Source organism: Lolium perenne, chromosome 5 (assembly GCF_019359855.2).
Source record: "Lolium perenne isolate Kyuss_39 chromosome 5, Kyuss_2.0, whole genome shotgun sequence".
Taxonomy (NCBI): domain Eukaryota; kingdom Viridiplantae; phylum Streptophyta; class Magnoliopsida; order Poales; family Poaceae; genus Lolium; species Lolium perenne.
This window is the reverse complement of record NC_067248.2, coordinates 241,221,419-241,240,874: the sequence shown is the minus strand read 5'-3', so window position 1 is coordinate 241,240,874 and position 19,456 is coordinate 241,221,419. Positions and strand designations below refer to the sequence as shown.

General features: G+C 50.7%; 1 protein-coding gene across 1 annotated transcript; it reads right to left on the bottom strand.

Annotated features, from left to right (window-relative positions):
* Positions 1–94: 94 nt before the first annotated feature.
* LOC127302443 (formin-like protein 15) lies at positions 95–3,310 on the bottom strand. Its single transcript, XM_051332914.1, has 4 exons — positions 2,061–3,310; positions 1,742–1,941; positions 1,371–1,615; positions 95–1,059 (listed from the first exon to the last, which is right to left on the bottom strand). The coding sequence occupies exons 1-4, from the start codon at positions 3,134–3,136 to the stop codon at positions 262–264; spliced, it is 2,319 nt and encodes a 772-aa protein (XP_051188874.1). The 5' UTR covers positions 3,137–3,310; the 3' UTR covers positions 95–261.
* Positions 3,311–19,456: the final 16,146 nt, after the last annotated feature.

The following is a 19,456-nucleotide window of genomic DNA, read 5'->3' as shown; positions in this document are numbered from 1 at the left end:
AAAGCTCTCATCTTACTAGTGATTCTTAGCATGTCTTAATCATCATGTACAAATGCCACTTTCACCTTTGGTAGGCCATTGTGCTGGATGATGCTTTAGCATGCGAAATCATGTACTACTACCATATATAGACTTTGATCTACACTTAATCGTCTGAAGTTACAACATTACTACTTATGATTATAGGTTGGATCCTGCATTGCTGCTCTTCTAGACAATAGCTAACATACAGATTCCAAGCTCAGGCATTCGGCATCACGCCTACGATGATGAACTGTCCTCCTCGGAGCTACTGGGTTGCACTGGGTTAAACCTTGGAGGAACAGTCGCATTCTCCATCCGCCGTGAGGTGCTGAAGCCCACCGTCGCCGTTTGTTCATTCAACCTGCTAACGTCCTTGCAGACGCGATCGAGAATAGCAAGGAAGTCACGGACCACCATGAAGATTCTGAGAGGGTGGCCTTCCTCCTTCGCGGAGTTGCCATGGAAGAACTCGGTTGTCTCCCTGACGAGGGAAAGGGCAAGGCCCTCCTGATCCTGCACTCCGGTAATCTCGGCTTCAGCCTTCTGCAGGAACTCGCCGATGGACGCGCGGAACCTCTTGCAGCTATCATCTGAACCGAGCTGTTGGTTCAGCTGCACGACCTCGCTGATCTTGCTTACACCGGCGGAGAGTTTTGAGACACAGCTGGCCAGCGAGTCAGAATCCATTCCAGCTGCCTTCTTGACATTGTTGAGCTCACCGCCGAGGCTAGCAACGATTTTGAGTCCAACCTTCTTGCACTGGAAATCATCTGCAGTGACGGTTGCTTGGTTGTTCGTTTGGCCAGTGCCCACAATGTTGGCACCTTCAGACCTGGTGATCTCTTCGATGACGAAGTGCAGGAGGGTCGTCTTGCCATCTGCGCCCTTTACATCGACCAACTTGAGAAGTGCGTCAAGCTTGAAGGCATGCGCATTCCCACGGTTTGTGCCGGTGTTCATGCGGTTACCGGTCTTCAGGACGGCATCCAAGATCTTGTGGAACAACCTGCTGCCCCTCAGCTCTTCACACGCTGCCTGTAACAGTAATGGATGATAACAGATTACTTACTGCAAGAACATAAGAAAATTCATGTCCTAGGCGAATGGTTTAATCAAACTACTGAGTGGATAAATTTTAAGTTTTAAAAAATACTTGATTGAGCACAAGGTTGTCGATAAGAAGACAGTAACATGGTAAAAAATCACAATGTGGTGAAGGGTCATAGGAACATGGCAAATTCGACACTTTAGATCTCCAAGCACACCTTTACAGATATGGAACAGCAGTCCTTCACTCGGTTCAGAGGCATTGCCAGTACAAGATATAACATGATTAGTACTAGTACCTCAAGGGTTTTGAAGGCAGTCTTGAGGTAATCAACTTCTGAATCGAAGTTGGCGATGTAGAGCATTGCTTCCACTCTCTTGAACGCGAACGGTACCCCAAGCACCGCCTTGAGGAAGCTCTCCGCAGTGCCGAGCTTGGACAGAGCATCCTCCCTGTATTCTCTCAGCTTGAGCTCTTCTTCTCTGGTAGGAGCCATCTTCAGCAGTGTCTCCAGGAGCTCAGTTCCAAGGCTCTCTGCCTGGCCTGTATTTTCAATAATGGCAACACAAGCAAGATGTTCATGCAGTTAGATGACCATCAGACAAAGCATCCTCTAAACGCAAGTTTACAGTCTAAAATGTGTGTGGGAATTGTGTCATCTCATCTCACCATCAAGGAGGGCCTTGCACACTTCCTCCTTGGTCGCGTCGAGCGCCCTAAGCATGATGGCGATGTTCTGCGATTTCTTGGCGGCAAGCACCTTGTTCTCCTGATGGCAGCTTGCCCCATTTGCATCCTTGAACCCGGGCTTGGACATCCTCCTTGTGGAGTTGGAGACGAACAATGTCTCGATCATCTCTTCGTTCACTCTGTTCCCAGGCACAAATGAAACAAATGCACAATGTGAGTTTCAGATTGAAGTGGATCCATGGCAGGAAAACCCTGATGCAAAGAATGATAAAAGAAGTCAAGTAAGAGGAGGGCTCACCGGAACGAGCTCGCCTTGAGCTGGTCCCACACCGTGGGCCGGCCGGAGCTCGCACGGAACTTGTCCCAGTGCAGCGGCTTCAGCTTGAGGCGACCAGCGGCGCCGGCGTCCGCCTCCTTCTCCTCTGACTGCGGCGAGTCCTCTGGGTGGACAGCCCCGGCCGAGGCCCTGATCACCGTGGGGGCCGGGCGCTCAGAGAGCCGCCTCGGCAGCCAGCCGTTGCCGTTGGCGGCGCGCGGCAACGGCGGGGGCGGCGCCGGAGGTGCGGCAGCCGGTTGCTTGCCCCCGTTGCCTTTTCTTGGTGGCATTGGCGGTGGAGGGGGTGGCGGTGGAACGACCTGCGGCGCTCGCGCTCTGTCTTGCAGAACGGGGTCGTCTGAGCTTGGCATCGGGCTCATCATCCGTGTCTGCTGGAACTGCCGCGGCAGGGGCGGCATCGGCCGGAGCTCGGGCGAGCTGGTGCTCGACAGGGTGGCGGTGGAGCCCCGGCCGTGCTGCTGCTCGTCGTCGTGCGTCGCGGGGTGTTTGGTGGCCGGCGCGGGTAAGGAGGGTTTCTTGTAGATGACGGGGGGGTCCGGCTCGGGCCGGTCGCGGCGGCGGCGGGCGAGGAGGTAGAGGAGCACGGCGGCGAGCAGGGCGGAGGCGAGGGTGACGACCAGGAGGAGGATGGTGAGGAGGCGGTGGGAGGAGAGGAAGGAGCGCAGCGGCGCGGTGTGGGAGACTGGCAGTGCTAGAGAGGACATGTTGGCCGGCGCCGTGGGGTTCGGCAGGGAGGAAGACGACGGGTCGGTGCCGGTGCTTGGATCGAGACCGGCGCTGGTGGGTGGTGCCGGGTTGGTCAGTTCTGCCGGCTGCGGCGGCGCGGCGTCGGGGAGGAACGGGAAGAACGGCGAGGGAGGCGGTGGCGGCAGCGCGGGCGCGCTGTCGAGTGGGAACAGCGGCTCGTGCAGCGCCCTCCGCCCGCCGTACCATTGGTAATGGCTGGCATCACGGTGGTGACGGTGGTGGTGGGAGGCGGAGGAGCAATGGAGGAGGAAGAGGATGTGCAGGAGCACGAGCAGCAGCCGCTGGAGCATTGCCGCTTAGATACAAGACCGCCGGCGAGCTGGACCGGTGAGACCCGCGCGCGCGCGACCTAGCTAACACGGCATCGCTCACGAGCTGAGCAGAGCTGACGGCAGCTTGGAGCGGAGCGTGGGGGGAGCAGCCGAGAGGACAGAGGAGTCAGGAGTGAACGTTTCTGAGCACTGAAGCTCTGTCCCTTGTGAACAGCTGTGAATGCAGTGAGGAAGAAGAGGGGGATGGGGTACCTCAACCTGGGTAGCGGTGCACTGCCATGGAGTGGAGTGGAGTGTAGTACTGGTGTGTGTGTACGTGGTGGGAATGTGTGCTTTGGATTCTTCCGCTTTTTTTCTGTGACATGAAGGAAACGATGGGTGCACTGGCTTTGCCGTGCGCTGCCCTTTCGAGCCGGTTCCCATGGAGGCACAGTACATGACAAAAAAAAATTGCGGATAAAGGTACAACATGACAGATGTCTTGATTTCCGAAATCCCTACAAGGTATTCGACCGTTTTTATTTTTGGAAGTTATTGAATCTACAGTGAGTGGAGAAGTAGGAGGTGCATGGAGACAGTCGACAAAAATATTTTACACATTTTCATAGTTGTCAAAAAGACCTAGTGCGAGAATATCTATTGTTGAAGTTTTGATGATGTGGTAAGGAAAATAAAAATGAAAATTTGAGATTGTATGTATAGAAATCAATAACTCGCGCATAAACCCAAGGTGAAAAAAAGAACGACATTTTTATCGCGTGAACGTGAGGAATGTGTTTCGTGTGTGAGACGCAACGTGATCCTTCCGATTTCCTAGACTGACGGGTAGACGGCAACTTTCCCTTATTATTCGAAATAGATCCGATGCATCGTGTAAAAATAAAACTTGAGTTGCAACACGAAATCACCGCGTCCTATTCGAGTCCTAGTGGCTCTCGGCGAGTAAAACACATTATTTGCTAAACCTCGCAAAACAGTGATGTTCTAGGCATTGATGCCAGAACTTCGAGCATCAGTTTTTCGAATGTTAAGAAAATTGTTCATGACTATTCTAAAAGGGGTGAAAGATCTTGATTTATACTTCTAATGGGGAAAAAATCATTCTAGTGATAAGATTGGCTTCTCTTCTTACCAAAAAATGTTCTGCGGCTGGTTCGTATGATCCCATATGGAGTTGTTAGTGATCTATCCTCACAAACAACAATTGTCTTATTCATTAAAATGGATGTAGTATATACTTTGTTTCGAGAAACTATCCATCAATCGAACTTATAATTTAGGAATACCGTTGTCCAATGCCAAACAATTGTCGATGTTTACCCAGAAAAAAGGTGGTTGTGATTGCAAATAAATATCATCTTTTGAAAACAACATTGAGTAATAGTAACTTTTTCATTGTGGTTATACCATTCAATTGAACAAGGAATACTCATACTTCCTTTTTTTGAGTTAGTTTTTTCCTCGTTTTATTTCGCATAGGATCTTTTCTACAAGATTAAGTTGTTTCATTATCGGTGCATCCACTAAATTGGCAGTTAGATTTAATTTCTTAAGCATAGATAAATGTGCTTTTTAGAATAATCCACATTAGATATGACTAATAAAAATATGAACAAGCAACTATTTGATTAAATATTGATCTCTAACATTTAGATAACAATTTGCACCCCTTCCTCACAAACATACAAATGATACAATCATGTGTCTTAGTTTGCAAGTGGCATGTAGTACGGAACACGAAAGTGTCTCGTTACTAATTGTAATGTATTTTTTGTTTCACATTTCGCGAAGTAGTACCAACTATTATACATGATTTTCTTAGTCTATACATAAATGATGTATTTGATAGTAGTGTATGTCTTTGTATTTACACATGAATGAACACGCAAACATGCTGGATGTATAATGTGTCGCCTGCTCAGTACCAGATGCATCGGTATTGATATAGTAGATATATTTTGCGAGACCATATTTGTGTCTCCCGACATGTGTTCAGATCTCAATCTTCGTGCGAGATGATATCTTCTACTAGTGCGTGAGATTAGTAGGAAGATAAATAAACTGTGTAGAGGTGTGCCGACATCCCCTACCGAGAACTACCGTGGGAGAAGAGAACCCCGAAAAATAATAATCGTAGAGGTGTGAATGGGTAATCTGGAAAGGCCTACGTTGTTCACCGCTGACACTTGGCTTGGGACGACCCCGAACACGAGCGAAGAACACTGTCGCACGTCAGCAGCCGCATACAACATCACCGGCCGAACTCCTTGACCCCTTGCGCTCGATGCAGTCGAACTGTCCTATGTGCTTCTCGCTCACACGAGGATGGGGTCATAGAAAATAAATAAATAACCTCTAACCTAACACTAATCCTCTCTTCTCACGTGCTCACATCATCAGGCACAAGTTTAGAGTATGTACAGTCGCCTCCTTTAAACTGGTTTTCTAAAACATTTGGAACCCCCCAGATAGAAAACCGCGCACAGCTGCATGCCCTAAATTTCTATTCGGTCCAGCGTAGCCCAATAGCCCAATAGCGTGTCTGGTGCTTCAATGTCATCCCCGCCTCACAAGGGACGTGCTGGGTACGCCAGACTCAAGCCGTTGGCGACGTGTCTCTTCGTGGGTCACGTTAGTCCTAAACACAACCACAAGTGGGTAGCTTTTCATAATAATGGCAGTGATGGTTCCCGAGGTGGAGCCATGCGAGATGTCTCGTCGGCACCGCACCTTCCCCACACGCCGCCCACCGTGTCTTCCCCACGCTGCGCCGACCTAAATGCATAACACTCCTTTCAGCCCTTTCTCCTCTTCCTCATCATGTTGTTTCCAGTGTCGTCTTCGGCCATAAAATGCCCTGCCGCCACGCAACGAACCTCACACTCTCCTTCGCTACTCGCCTCCGCCTTCTAGCCAAAGCCACATAACCTCCTACCCACAATATCACGCCGCCGCAGCACCACCTACTCGATCCTGGGTCACAACGGCCACACGTCGACGGTGGAACATGTGTCGCCACAGCCCGAGCCTCAACTCTTCCCTTCGGATGACAACTCCATGGCGGACGCGGAGCGCAAGGCGATGGAGGAGCAGGCTTAGTGGGATGACTGAATGGAGCTAGCGGTCCCGAAGCAGGATCCTCTCGTCGTATGAGATGATGCGACTGCTTAGAAACACCACACGTAACCGAGAGGATGTCAAAGGGGCCATCCTCTCCCGCATCACCAAGATATCTGTGGTGGCCAAGCAGAAGAGGATTCTTGAGCTCAATGCTCGCACATGTGCCGAGGCTGCCGGCCGCGAAGCAGCACGGGTCACCCAAAACGAGTATCGCCTGAGGCGAGCGCAGCTGAAGGGCTACCATCGCGGGTAGCTCCAGCGACAACGACGATGATGTAGGCGAAGCAAGTGTGGAGATGCGGAATGAAGAAAAGGCTAGCCCATCACGCTCCTAGACCGGAGATGATTAGCTAGGTTTTAGTTAAAATTTACTCTTTTTCATTCAACTTTATAATATATAACGAAATTTAAATGAAAATAATAATTACTGATAAATTTAAATATTTTCGTAGAAGTTGTTGGAGACACAGCTGGAAACGGGCATCTTCAAACGCACCCCAATCAACTAGAACCAAATATTAATTTAAGAACACGACTCAGAGGCTCTTAGATCATCTCTAGCGGTCCAATGTAAACGCCCCGAGCCAAGCGGTCCGACGCAAACTAACCTAGCTGTGCGTGGGACGCAAACACGACCCAAATTTGGGCCGCGAATACGTTCACTGACACGGGCGATCAGCTCGCGTGACCTACCCAGCCCCTCTCGTTAGGGACAACGAAATCTAGCAGACCAAAATCACGCTCCATACCATTCTTTGTAGCCCTAAAACAAGGTCGCCACCCCGTCTCCACCCGCTCCCCCCTTGCCATAGTAGTCAAACTATGTTCAGGCCACGACTAGAGCATAGACTGCTTTCACTGGGAGTGCAAGAACTGTCCATTTGCATGGAGGGTCAGTACAACGGTCATGTGGAGGGATGCACTATCATTGAGGCAGTGGCATTGTATGATTTGTGGATTTGGCACTCTTTCTTTAGCATGACCAGTTTCCACAATTACATTAATATGCTCCACCGCTCTCTGGTATTCGACCGGCTTCTAGAAGGCACTATTGTTGTGGTGAACTATGAGATCAATGTCAATGCATACGGAAGTCATACTATCTTGTTGATGGCATCTAGGCTGACCGAGTCACATTGTGAAGACAGTTTGCAAACTTGATACAGAACCAAGATGTTTGCTAGAGACAAGAGGTTTACATAAAATATGTGGAGCGGATATTTAGTGTGCTCCAAGCTAGGTGTGCTATTGTTTGTCACCCATCTTGAACATGGTTTTTGAATATCATGCATGAGGTGATGATCTGTTGTAAGATCATGCGTAGAGTGATCGATGAGATAGAGCGTCTTGATGGCATGAATGACCATGGATGGAAATTTCAGAGTGACTTGGTTCAACCACATCCTCGGGCAAAATATGGGAGAAGTTTCGGCATATGAACGTTAGACTCTGATAACCACATTTCCAAACGCTTGTAGCCGGATTTGATTAATCACATGTAGGCATTGGCAGGCCATGAAAGAGAATAAGGAGTAGTCAGCCTCATCTCATTTAATTTGCTCTTTGGCAATGCTTGTAAACTTTGTTATTTTTTAGATGTAATAAATTTGTTAAACATTTCATTAGAACATTTATTTTTTACATATTTATGTGCCAATTTTGGGAGAATTGGTGAAAGTAAATATAAAAGTCCTAGGCCGAGGGAAAATACGTTCAGCCCCGGGCTACCTCGGACTCAAACCGATATACCAGCCAAAGCAACCAATTTTATGTCTGTTTTTTTTTCGATAAAGGATGCTTTATTACTTTAATAAGCAATTACATCCAGCCTCTGCATAACCAGGATGCACACAGCCGTTTTGTTGTCTCAAGTCCAAAAGGATAAATAATAAAAACTAGGCGAGATACATATCGGAACGATGAATCATATAACGCCTAAAGTGTAGGTGGGGCATCTATCCGTAGACTATGCTGCCACCCATGTAGGGAAAAAGTATCCCTCGCCGTAGCCTCCAACCGTGTACAGACCTCCGTAAATAGTTGTCTGTTCTCCACTCGCTGTAGAGGTAACCATGAACGGAAAATACATGTACATCTGTAGATGACCTGCAACAAAGAACATTTTTTGTCATTAAAGATCTTGTCATTTCTATATAGCCAAAGCGCCCAGATAACTGCTAGCGCCCCCACCCTAAGAAGCAACTTAAACCTTGAATCTATACCATGAAGCCAATTGCCAAAGACATTGGCGACACTAGTTGGAGGATACAAGGTAGACGCTACTTGGATGACAGACCATATAGATCTCGCGAACTGGCACTGGAAGAATAAGTGTTTGATTGTTTCGTCCTGATGACAAAAAACACACCGTGTACTTCCATGCCAATTCCGCTTAACAAGATTGTCTTTGGTGAGAATAACCCCTCGACGAAGATACCATCCAAAAATTTTAATTTTTAATGGTATCTTCATCTTCCAAATCTTCTTATTGTTGTCAACTGGTAAGTCAGAAAGAAGGATCGCATTGTAGAAAGATTTTACGGAAAAGGTACCATCTACATGAAGGTTCCATCTAAATTAAATGCAGTTCAGGTGATAAATGAATATCTCTGAGCCGTTGAATTAGGGTATTCCATGCCACAAGTCTTTGTCCAAGTAAAACCCGTCTGAACGTCACATTCGGAGGTGAGGTAGCCATTACAGTAGCAATGGTATCACCTTGGCAACGAGCAATCCTATACAGAGCAGGATACTGTTCACTTAAGGGTGCATTGTCTATCCAAGCATCTTCCCAGAACTGTATCTGTGCTCCATTCCTGATTGAGAAAGTACCATGGAGAAAGAATACATTTTTGGGATTTCTATTTTCGTGCCCTCAGTTCCTTAGTTGTGCTCAGTTTTCCCCAGCTCCTTAGTTTTTCCTCAGTTTTCCCCAAGTGCTTGTTTGAAACCCGCAGAAGCAGCTCAGACGGCAGGATTCCCGTTAAGTTGACCGCTCCGTGCTGACATGTGGGGCCGCGTCGTGTGGGCCCACGTCGCGTGGGGCTGGTAGAAAGGGACCGCGTGGGACAGGACGAGTGTCGTTGCCTAATCGACGGTACCTCGGAGGAGGGATCCTCACGAGGGGGAGAAGAAGTAGGGGCCATAGGGCGGAGTGCACACGGGACGGTGGTACGCGATTTACCCAGCTTCGGAACACCTGCACGATGACAGGGCCTACTGCTGCTTGTCTGGAATTATCTGGGCGCTTTCGCGATGTTACAATGAGTTGAGGTCCTGCCTCTAGGGCTCCCGGGATCCGGCTTATAAAGGCGCACGGATCTAGGGTTTACATGGAGAGTCCTACCCGGATACAGGTTTCCTAACTACGGTACAATGTCTTGCCGTGTACGTCAAGGATCCGCCCTTCCATCTATGTCGTACCTGATCCAGGTCCCTTAATGGGCCTCCGTGGATCCGGTTTCCTCCTCAATGTCGGTCGGATCCGGCTCCCTGCTCCTGGGCCGGACATCTTCCGTCAGGATCAACAGCAACTGGGCCGCCTGATGGGCCACATGCCTCATCACCATCTATGGGCCACCCGGGCTTGCCGGATCTAGGCACTGTCGATGGTACACCCATGAAGTATACCCACAACAGTAGCCCCCAGAGTTCTCCGAGTTTCGCCTGCTGTTTCCGCCTTGCTAGTTCATCATGATCTCCGGCCAATGTTGGTAACGCGGAGAAACTTGAAGAACTCCAATCTTCACATTTCCTTATTTTCCCAACTTTTAGTCGGAAAAATGCTCCCATCCTGCGGGACTTCATCCATCGACGGTTCAAGTTACGTTTCCGGGTTACTTCCCTGCTTGCGAATGAGAGTTTTTTATCTTCACGCGATTACCCGGAATCTTTAAAAGACTCAAACGGTTCCGCCAATTCTGGCGCCATTTTCGCGCGATTTCTGCGGTAACTTATCTCTAGCCATTTTTACCGTTTAGGGTTTGGGACACGTGTCACGCACCCAACGGTGCGACGCTTGCGTTCCGACCACAGGATGCGGAGCACGAATCTCGTCCCGCCGGCCTATAAATATCCGCCGTCGACGCCTAACCCTCATTCACCCCCCTTTTCACCTCTCTGCAAAGCACCGCCTCGAGCTCTATCTCCGCCGTGCCGGAATCTCGCCGGAGCTTCGCTGGAGCGGCTTCGCCGCCGTAGCGTGTTCATCCTGTTCTTAACATCAGCGAGCCACCGCGCGGAAACCTCGTCGCCGGCGACTCCGACCACCGTAGAAGCCATTACGGTGAGTCCTCGGGCTTCGCCTTCGCGCCGTAGTTGGTAGGGATGAATCTGGGGACGACGATGTTGGTTCCGACTAAAGAATGTTTTCCGCCATTCGTCTTGTCTTCAGATGTCTTCAACGACTCCGCCTCCAGCCTCTGAACCAATCCTGGCCACCCCAATCTCCTCCGCCCCTCCACCTTTCGTCCCAGTCAAGCTGGGTCCTTCAAAGGATTCCGGCAAGGAGACTGAAGGAACTTCTGCTAACCCGGAGAAAGCCTCCGGGGAGGATCAGGCGGAGCACAAGGCGGAAGAGATCGCCGCCAAAAAATCAAAGGCTCGTCAGCGAGATGCTGAAGCCAAGGGAAAATGGTGGCCATGCACCACCACTAAGATGGAGCTGACAAATCTCGAGGCGGAGGGCTTCCTGCTACCCGGAAGCTGGAGGTCAGTTCCTAACGCCTTATCCCCAGCTCCGGAGGACAACGAGATGGTGCTGACGAAAGCACTGGTGGAGCGGGGCTTTTCATTTCCGCCTTCGGACTTCTTCCTGGAGGTCCTGAAGGTTTATGGGCTCCAGCCCCATAACATCTCTCCGAACAGCATGCTTGCGATCAGCAATCACGTCACCCTCTGCGAGGGCCATCTCCGGGTAACTCCCGAGCTCTCCTTGTTTCAATACTACTTCACAGTCAAGAAGGAGAGGATCCGGAACTCCACCGAGCTAGCAACATGCGGATCCATCACCTTCATGATCCGCCCGGGCCGCGTCTACCCCCACACCGACCGCCACGAATCCGCGCGGTACTGGTCTGGGGGCTTCTTCTATTTGAAGGACGTTTCCGACCCGGCGAGCACAAGGAAACTGCCGCCGTTCAAGAACTACCCCGCCACCGAGCTTCCAGCATGGACGCACTGCCCCCACCTCTCCGAGTCGCCCCAGCTCACACACACCGTCAGGAGGATCTGCAAGCTAACGGAGGAGGGGCTGACAGGGAAGGACTTGACCCTTTCCTGGTTCACCAAGCGGATCCAGCCGCTCCAACACAGGGACCAGCTGATGTTCCAGTACACAGGGCGCGACGACCCAATGCGCGCCACAAAAGACAATCTTTCCGCCGACGCCATCGACAAGAGGATCCGGCTCCTCATCAAGGTTCCGCGTGAACTTCACGTTCACGTGTGCAACAAGGACATTCACATGAATGGTTCCGGAACCGCGGTACGTCATCTTGACTTTTTAGTCCATTTCTTTTCTTCGCATTCAAACTTTTTCGTCTAAGTGTTTAACTCTATATATTAGCTCGAGGCGCTCGAAGAAAGTGAACTCGGAACTCTGCTACGGGTTCCCACCACTGGCAACACGGATCCGGAGGCTGCATCAGAAGCGGAAGCTCACGAAGCTCCGCGCCCTCCTAAGAGGAAGAGGCCGGCTCCTTCCAGCCCCGCCGCTAAACGCGCCCGCGAAGTGCCTAGCACTGCGGCCACTCGGAAAGCGGAGGCGGAAAAGAAACGCCTCAAGCTGATTAACACCAGCAACAAGGGGCAGCCAGCCATCCAGCACTTCTTCAAGCCTTCCGGGTAAGTGTCTGTTTCCGAGATCCTAGTTCTGGCTTCACAAGCAATCCCTTACTTAGTTGTCATGCTTTTTTATTTTTTACTGAAGCTTCGGAAGCCAGCCCCCCAAGGCTCCAAAGATTTTGAAGAAAAAGGTCAAGCCGTCTCCGGCTTCAGTTCCTGTTACTCCTGAGGTGGAGGTCCCACCCAAAGCTTCATCTGCCTCCAAGACGGATCCCAAGGATATCATCAACCTTGATGACCTTCCGGAAGATCCCGCCGACCAGGGCGATTCCGCCAAGGGTGCCTCCTCGTCTGCCCCTCATCAAGATCAACCAGGCGCCACTTTCGCGGAGCCCACCGAGGAGGAATACGAGGAGAAAGTAAAGCTCGTTCAAGCCTCCAACGTGGTTCGGGTTGACCCTCGACCAACTCAGTCTCTGCAAAAGCTTACCCTCGCACAGTGCCACGCGGAAGTTTCCGCCATGCTGAACAAGGTCTGGGGGAAGTCGGATGAGGAGATGCAAGAGCTCACCGACCTGGAGGATGGTCTGAAAGTGTTCTTCGCCAAGCACAAGGAAGTGCGGCAGGTAATACTAGCCCCCAAGCATTGGGTCAGACATTTCCGTGTAACATGTGTTAGCCGATGCTTTACCAAGATGTACCTTAGGTGGAAATTTAAAATATCTGGCTAACTCCTCTCTGTTTCTCAGACGACGCGGAAGTTGCACGAAGATCTCCGCGTTCATGTGCTGGAGCAGATCACAGAGATTTGAAGGCTATCCAGCTTCTTGAGACCCGCCTTCATGGTACGAGATCCGAGTTTTGACTTCGTATACTGATATAACTGTTCATGATGTATGATATGTGCAACTTTCCGCCTACAGAAGAAACTGCCAAGCACTCCTCGTTTGATGAGCTGTCCGCCAAGGTCAAGGTGCTTGAGGCGGAGAACGAATCCCTCAAAACCTTCATCCAAGAATCCACCAACAAGGAGACTGAGGCAAGGAAGGAGCTCTCCGAGAAACATGCCCGCGAGCTGGCGGAACTGAACGAAAAACTGAAGAAGAGCCAGGGTCGGGTGACTTCCTTGGTAGGCAAGAACAAAGTTCTAGAAGCGGAGGCGGAGGCCATCGACAAGCTTATCTTCCGTAAGCATTTTCCGTGTTGTTGCTCCGACTACCTCATATGCTTTTCTCTCTAACGGAACTGGACCGCCTTCTTCCACAGCGAGCCTTGGCTTCGACTGGTCAAAAGAGTCAAACCTGAAGAGGACGGAGGCATACGATGAAGCGCGGATTTCCATTGACGCATTATTTGAAGCCTGTCGCAGAATCGCCAAGACTCTGTCTTTGAAGAAGGCCAAAACTTCAATCATCGATACGATGACCAAGCTTATGGAACAAGTGCCGGACTTCATTAAGGATTGGCAGAAATCTTCCGCGCACGGAGTCACCTCCCTGGTCTTGGCCACCTGCAAGGCTCACTTCCCTGCGCTCAACTTTGCGGATGTTGCGCGTGGAGCCCCAAAGGGTTCCGACATGGGCGCCATCCTCGCGGAAACCCAAGGATACGAGCAGTTGTTCGTTAGGCGAGTGAATCACTCGTTTTGGTATAACAAGTACGACCTGCCTCAGGGATTTTCCGATGCAGAGGAGGAAGAAGGCGAGCCGGAGTATTACGGGGAAGGATCCGGGTCAAGCATCGAGCGTTCCGGAGAAGGCTCTGGTGATGACTCCGAGGGCGGCTCCGGCGACAGCGACGGCGACGGCTCCGCCTACCAGGAATCTGAAGAAGAGGACTCCGAGTAGAGTTCCTGTTTAAACAATGAAACAAAGTTGCATCATTTTGGCCCCAGAGTGGGTTTGTAATAAGACTTTAAATTCTTAAGTAGCTAGGGACGAAACAACTATGCATGGGGCGGAAACACTTATCCTGCTATCCGTTAATATTATGCGCATGTTTCGTTTTATGTCGGAAAGCAAGTGCTGACTTCATTGTTTTCCGGCTTTCCCGCTTGACCTTCCGCGAGCCGGAAGACCTTAGCCGGAAACACTCGCCAGCGGCGACGAAGCCCAATGGCAATCCGTCAATAACCGCGGAAACAAGCCCCCAAGCATAGGTGCCGGAAGTCGCTACTAGGAATCCACGAGTTCGCAACAGATAACAATTTAATCAGAAAACTTAAGCTTACATCCTAAAGGACGATTTTTGAAAATCACAACTTTTATACACGCCTAGGCGGAAAAATCTAGCTCTGCGGTTTTAGTCGGAAAACATACATGATCTAAAAATGAACAGGTAAAGGAGGTAAAAGACTCAGAGAGTGAACCATAGGCTTTATTTCATTGATCATGTATAACTATTACAGAGTTTGTAACTCGGAAAAAATACGCTAAGTGTAGAAAGGACGTAGCTGTGCGATGTTCCAAGGGCGATCTGTCTCGTCGTAGATGTCATCCGGATCCTCACGCTTGCGTTTCCGGTGCCAATTAGCAGGTCTGTCCTTCAGCTCTCGGAAATCAACAAGGTAGTACGATCCGTTATGAAGCACTTTGCTAACAACGAAGGGTCCTTCCCATGGAGACTGCAGCTTATGGTCTTTCACCTGCCGAAGGCGGAGGACCAGGTCTCCTGCCATGAATGAGCGATTCCGAACTCGACGACTGTGATAGCGTCGGAGCTTCTGCTGGTAGATGGCGGAGCGTTGATCAGCTAAGTTCCGAGCTTCCTCGATCAGGTCCACAGATAGCTGTCTGGCCTCGTCAGCTGTTTCTTCATTGAAGGCGGGAACTCGCGGTGAATCGTGGATGATGTCGGAGGGAAGCACGGCTTCGGATCCGTATACCAGGAAAAATGGGGTAAACCCTGTTGATCTGTTAGGGGTAGTTCGTAAACTCCACAAAACAGCTTCCAACTCGTCAGCCCAAGCTCCAGCTGCTCGTCGCAGTGGTTCTTCAAGGCATGGCTTAATTCCTGACAATATTAGGCCGTTAGCCCTTTCAACCTGACCATTTGATTGTGGATGAGCCACAGATGCAAGGTCCAGTCGAATCCCTACTGTCTCACAATAATCCTTCAATTCCCCCTGTGCGAAGTTTGTGCCATTGTCTGTGATTATGCTGTGTGGGATGCCGAATCTCATCATGAGGCTGCAGACAAATTTTAGTGCCGTAGCACCGTCGGCTTTCCTCACTGGCTTTGCCTCGATCCACTTGCTGAACTTGTCAACAGCGACCAGAAGGTATTCAAAACCGCCAGGAGATGATCTTTTTAACTTACCAACCATATCGAGCCCCCAGACCGCAAACGGCCAGGTGATAGGTATGGTCTTCAGCTCTTGGGCTGGAGCATTTGGTTGAGTAGCGTAGTACTGACAACCTCGGCAGGTCTTGACTATTTTGTCAGCATCTTCTTTAGCTGTGAGCCAGTAAAAACCTAGCCGAAAAGCTTTTGCAACGAGTGACCTGGGGGCGGCATGATGCCCGCAGTCCCCTGCATGGATCTCTCTGAAGATTCAATGCCATCTTGATTGGAGACGCATTTGAGAAATACCCCTGTTGCACTTCGTTTGTAGAGCTGTCCATCAACAATTGTGTAGGATCTTGCTCGTCTGATGATCTGTCGTGCGAGGACCTCGTCCTCTGGCAACTTCTGATCAATGAGGTAGTCCAGGAAAGGCTGTGTCCAAGACGGAATGACAGCCATCACTTCTCTAGCCGGAGATACTGCCACCTCTGGGTTTTCCGGGTTAGCGCCCTTCACCGAGGGTATCCGAAGATGCTCCAGGAAAATTCCAGGCGGAATGGGCTTCCTGCCGGATCCGAGCTTGGATAGCATATCTGCCGCTGTGTTGTCATCTCGTCTGACGTACTTGACTTCGTATCCGAGGAAGTGTTTAGCGATCTCGTCAACTTCGTCTCTGTAGGCCGCCATGACGGAATTTCTGGCGTTCCAGGTTCCGGCTACTTGCTGTGCCACCAGGTCTGAATCTCCGCAACATATAATGTGCTTGATCCCTATCTCCTTGGCGATGCGCAATCCGTGTAGTAGAGCCTCGTATTCAGCCATATTGTTTGTAGCTTCGAAGTGTATCTGCAGAACGTACTGCAGTTCTTCTCCGGTAGGGGACTTCAGGGTGACTCCGGCTCCTGAGCCTTGATGCTGCTTGGATCCATCGAAGTGCATGACCCATGTCTCAGGTTCCGGCTCCAAATTCATATCTGGAGCTTCTGTCCAATCTGCGACGAAATCTGCCAAGACCTGGGATTTGACCGTGGTCCTGGCTTTGTAGTTGATGTCGAAGGCAGATAATTCGATGCCCCATTTTGCTGTGCGTCCTGTTGCGTCAGCGTTGTTGAGAATCGTTGACAGCGGAGCCTTGCTCACGACTGTTACTGGATGCTCCTGGAAGTAATGTCTCAGCTTCCTGCTGCCTAAGAATACTCCGTAGGCTAACTTCTGAAAGTGAGGGTAGCGCTGTTTGGACTCCGTAAGGACTTCGCTGATATAGTAGACTGGCCTTTGGACTCCATACTCATGACCTTCTTCCCGTCGCTCCACCACGATGACGAGGCTGATGACTCTGTTGGTGGCTGCCAGGTAAAGGAGCATAGGCTCTGACTCTCCTGGAGCTGCTACGATGGGTGGGGAGGTGAGTATTTCCTTCAACCCTTGAAGTGCTGCATCTGCTGCCTCATCCCAGACAAACTTGTCTGTTTTCTTCAATAGCTTGTACAGGGGAAGTGCCTTCCCGCCAAGACGGCTAACAAACCTGCTGATTGCTGCAACACAACCAGTGAGCCGTTGCACATCTTTGAGGCAAGTTGGTCTCTTTATGCACAAAATTGCCTTGATTTTTTCCGGGTTAACTTCAATGCCCCTGTTAGAGACAATAAAGCCAAGGAGTTTTCCAGCTGGCACGCCAAAGACACACTTCAGCGGATTCAACATCATCTTGTACCGACGGAGATTCTCAAAGGTTTCTGTGAGATCGCTGATCAAGTCGGATCCTTTCCGGGTCATGACCGCGATGTCGTCGACGTAAGCGTGTACGTTCCGGCCTATTTGGTCCTTCAAGCACCGCTACATCGTACGTTGGTAGGTGGCACCTGCGTTTTTCAAGCCAAAGGGCATAGTAACATAGCAGTAAGTGCCAAACGGGGTGATGAATGAGGTCGCCTTTTGGTCGGACTCCTTCATCCGGATCTGATGATACCCGGAATACGCATCAAGAAAACACAGAAGTTCCGCCCCTGCGGTCGAATCAATGACTTGGTCAATGCGCGGCAGGGGAAACGGATCTTTCGGGCAATGTTTGTTCAAGCCAGAGTAATCGATGCACATTCTTAGTATTTCAGTGTTCTTTTTGGGTACAAGGACGGGATTTGCGATCTAATCAGTGTGGGTAACTTCTATTACAAAACCTGCCTCTAGTAACTTTGCTAACTCCATTCCTATGGCGCGGCGCTTCTTGTCTCCAAAGCGTCGCATAGCTTGCTTCACCGGTTTAGCCCCCGGGTTTATGTTGAGGTAGTGCTCGGCGAGTTCCCTTGGTAGTCCGGACATGTCAGAAGGTTGCCATGCGAAGATATCCATGTTAGCGTGGAGGAACTCGACGAGCGCGTCTTCCTATTTGGGGTCCATGTTGGCTCCGACTGAGACCTGCTTGGAATCGTCGCCTTCCTTGAAGTTGACTTTCTTGGTCTCTATCGCGGCCTTGAAGGAGTTTTTGTGCTCGGAGATCTGCTTCTTGGTGGTCTGCATTTCAGTCGGATCCACAGCGGCTCTATAGCCTTTCAGCTCTTCTCCAGATATCACAGACTCTGCGAAGGCGGCTTCGCCCAACTCGCACTCATGAGCCTTTTTGTAGTCTCCGGATATGGTAATCATACCTTTAGGACCCGGAATCTTGAGCTTGTTGTAGATGTAGCACGCTCTTGCGTGGAACTTGTGGTAGGTGGGCCTGCCGAAGATGACGTGGTAGGAGCTCTTGAAGGGCACAACTTCGAACGTGATCTTTTCTTCGCGGAAATTGTGAACATCGCCGAAGGCCACGGGAAGTGTGATGCTGCCGAGGGAGTTCGCCTTCTTACCCGGAACCACGCCATGAAACTCAGTGTTGCTGTGTTTGAGTTGTTCCTTGGTGAGGTTCATCCGTTCTAGAGTCTCCAGGTACATGATGTTCAAGCTGGCTCCACCATCCATGAGGCACTTGGAGAAGTCATACCCGTCAATGCGGGGACTCACGACCAAGGCGTAGCATTCTTTTGGCACAATGGCAGGGTGATCCTTCCTGTCAAAAGTGCACGGGACTTCCGACCACCTGACATACTGCGGCACAGCCGGAACTGTGGCGTTCAGGATCCGGGTAGCTGACTTAGTAGCGCGGACTGTTGGGGTTCCGAGGAAGGTGTGGTAAGCCCCCACGCTCTTTTTCTCGAATGGGTTGGATTTACCTGCGGACCCTGCCTTGGGATCCGGCGAGTTATCATCCTCATCCATCACCTCGGAACTGTCCTCCTCTTTGTCCTTGTTCTTGCCCTTGCCTCCCTTGCCGCGTGGGCGGTGCTTCCGGGCTCGCTTGTATCCTGCCTCCGGGTCGTTCTTTACATCATTGACCCACTTGCAGTTGCGGTTGGTGTGAGTGGACTTCCCTGTAACCGGATCCAGATGGGCCAGGCAGGGCATGTCTGTGTACTCCTCGTAGGTTTGCGGGGCGCGGGATCCGCCAGCTGTGACCTCAGTGCCGTGCTGCTGACCCCTGCCGGCTCCGCTTCCACGGCCGCGTCCTCTTCCGCCTCCTGGACCTCCGCGTTGGAACGCCATGGCGACCATCTCGGATCCGCCACTCTTCTGGTCATCAGGATTCTTGCGCTTGTGGCTGCTGCTGTTGCCGTTATCACGGTTCTTCTTTTGTTGATGTAGGGGGATTGCTGTGGCTGCGAGATCACCACCTGCGTCATCATCGGCGGCAGTATGATCACTGGCAATGGAGATCATTTCATCCAAAGTCAGTTTATTTGCGTTAGCCAAACAAGTGAGCTTATGCCTCAGCAATCCTCCCCTCTGCAGTCCACCAATGAAGGCGTACATGGCAGTGGTGTGGTCGACGTTTTCGCACTCGTTCCTGCATGCCAACCATCGTGTGAGGAAGTGTCTTGAGGATTCTCCCTTCTTCTGGATACAGGCTTGCAAGTCGCTTGCCGTGGCAGGTCTTTTGTAGGTGCCTCTGAAGTGTTTCTCGAAAGCGGTCTTCAGGTCAAACCAGCAAAAGATGGAGTTCTTCTCGAGGTCACTGAGCCAGATCCGGGCTGGACCTACAAGGTACAACTGAGCATGCGGCAAGCGATATTAGGGGTTCCACCGGCAAAGGTTACTGCATTATAGTAATCCTCA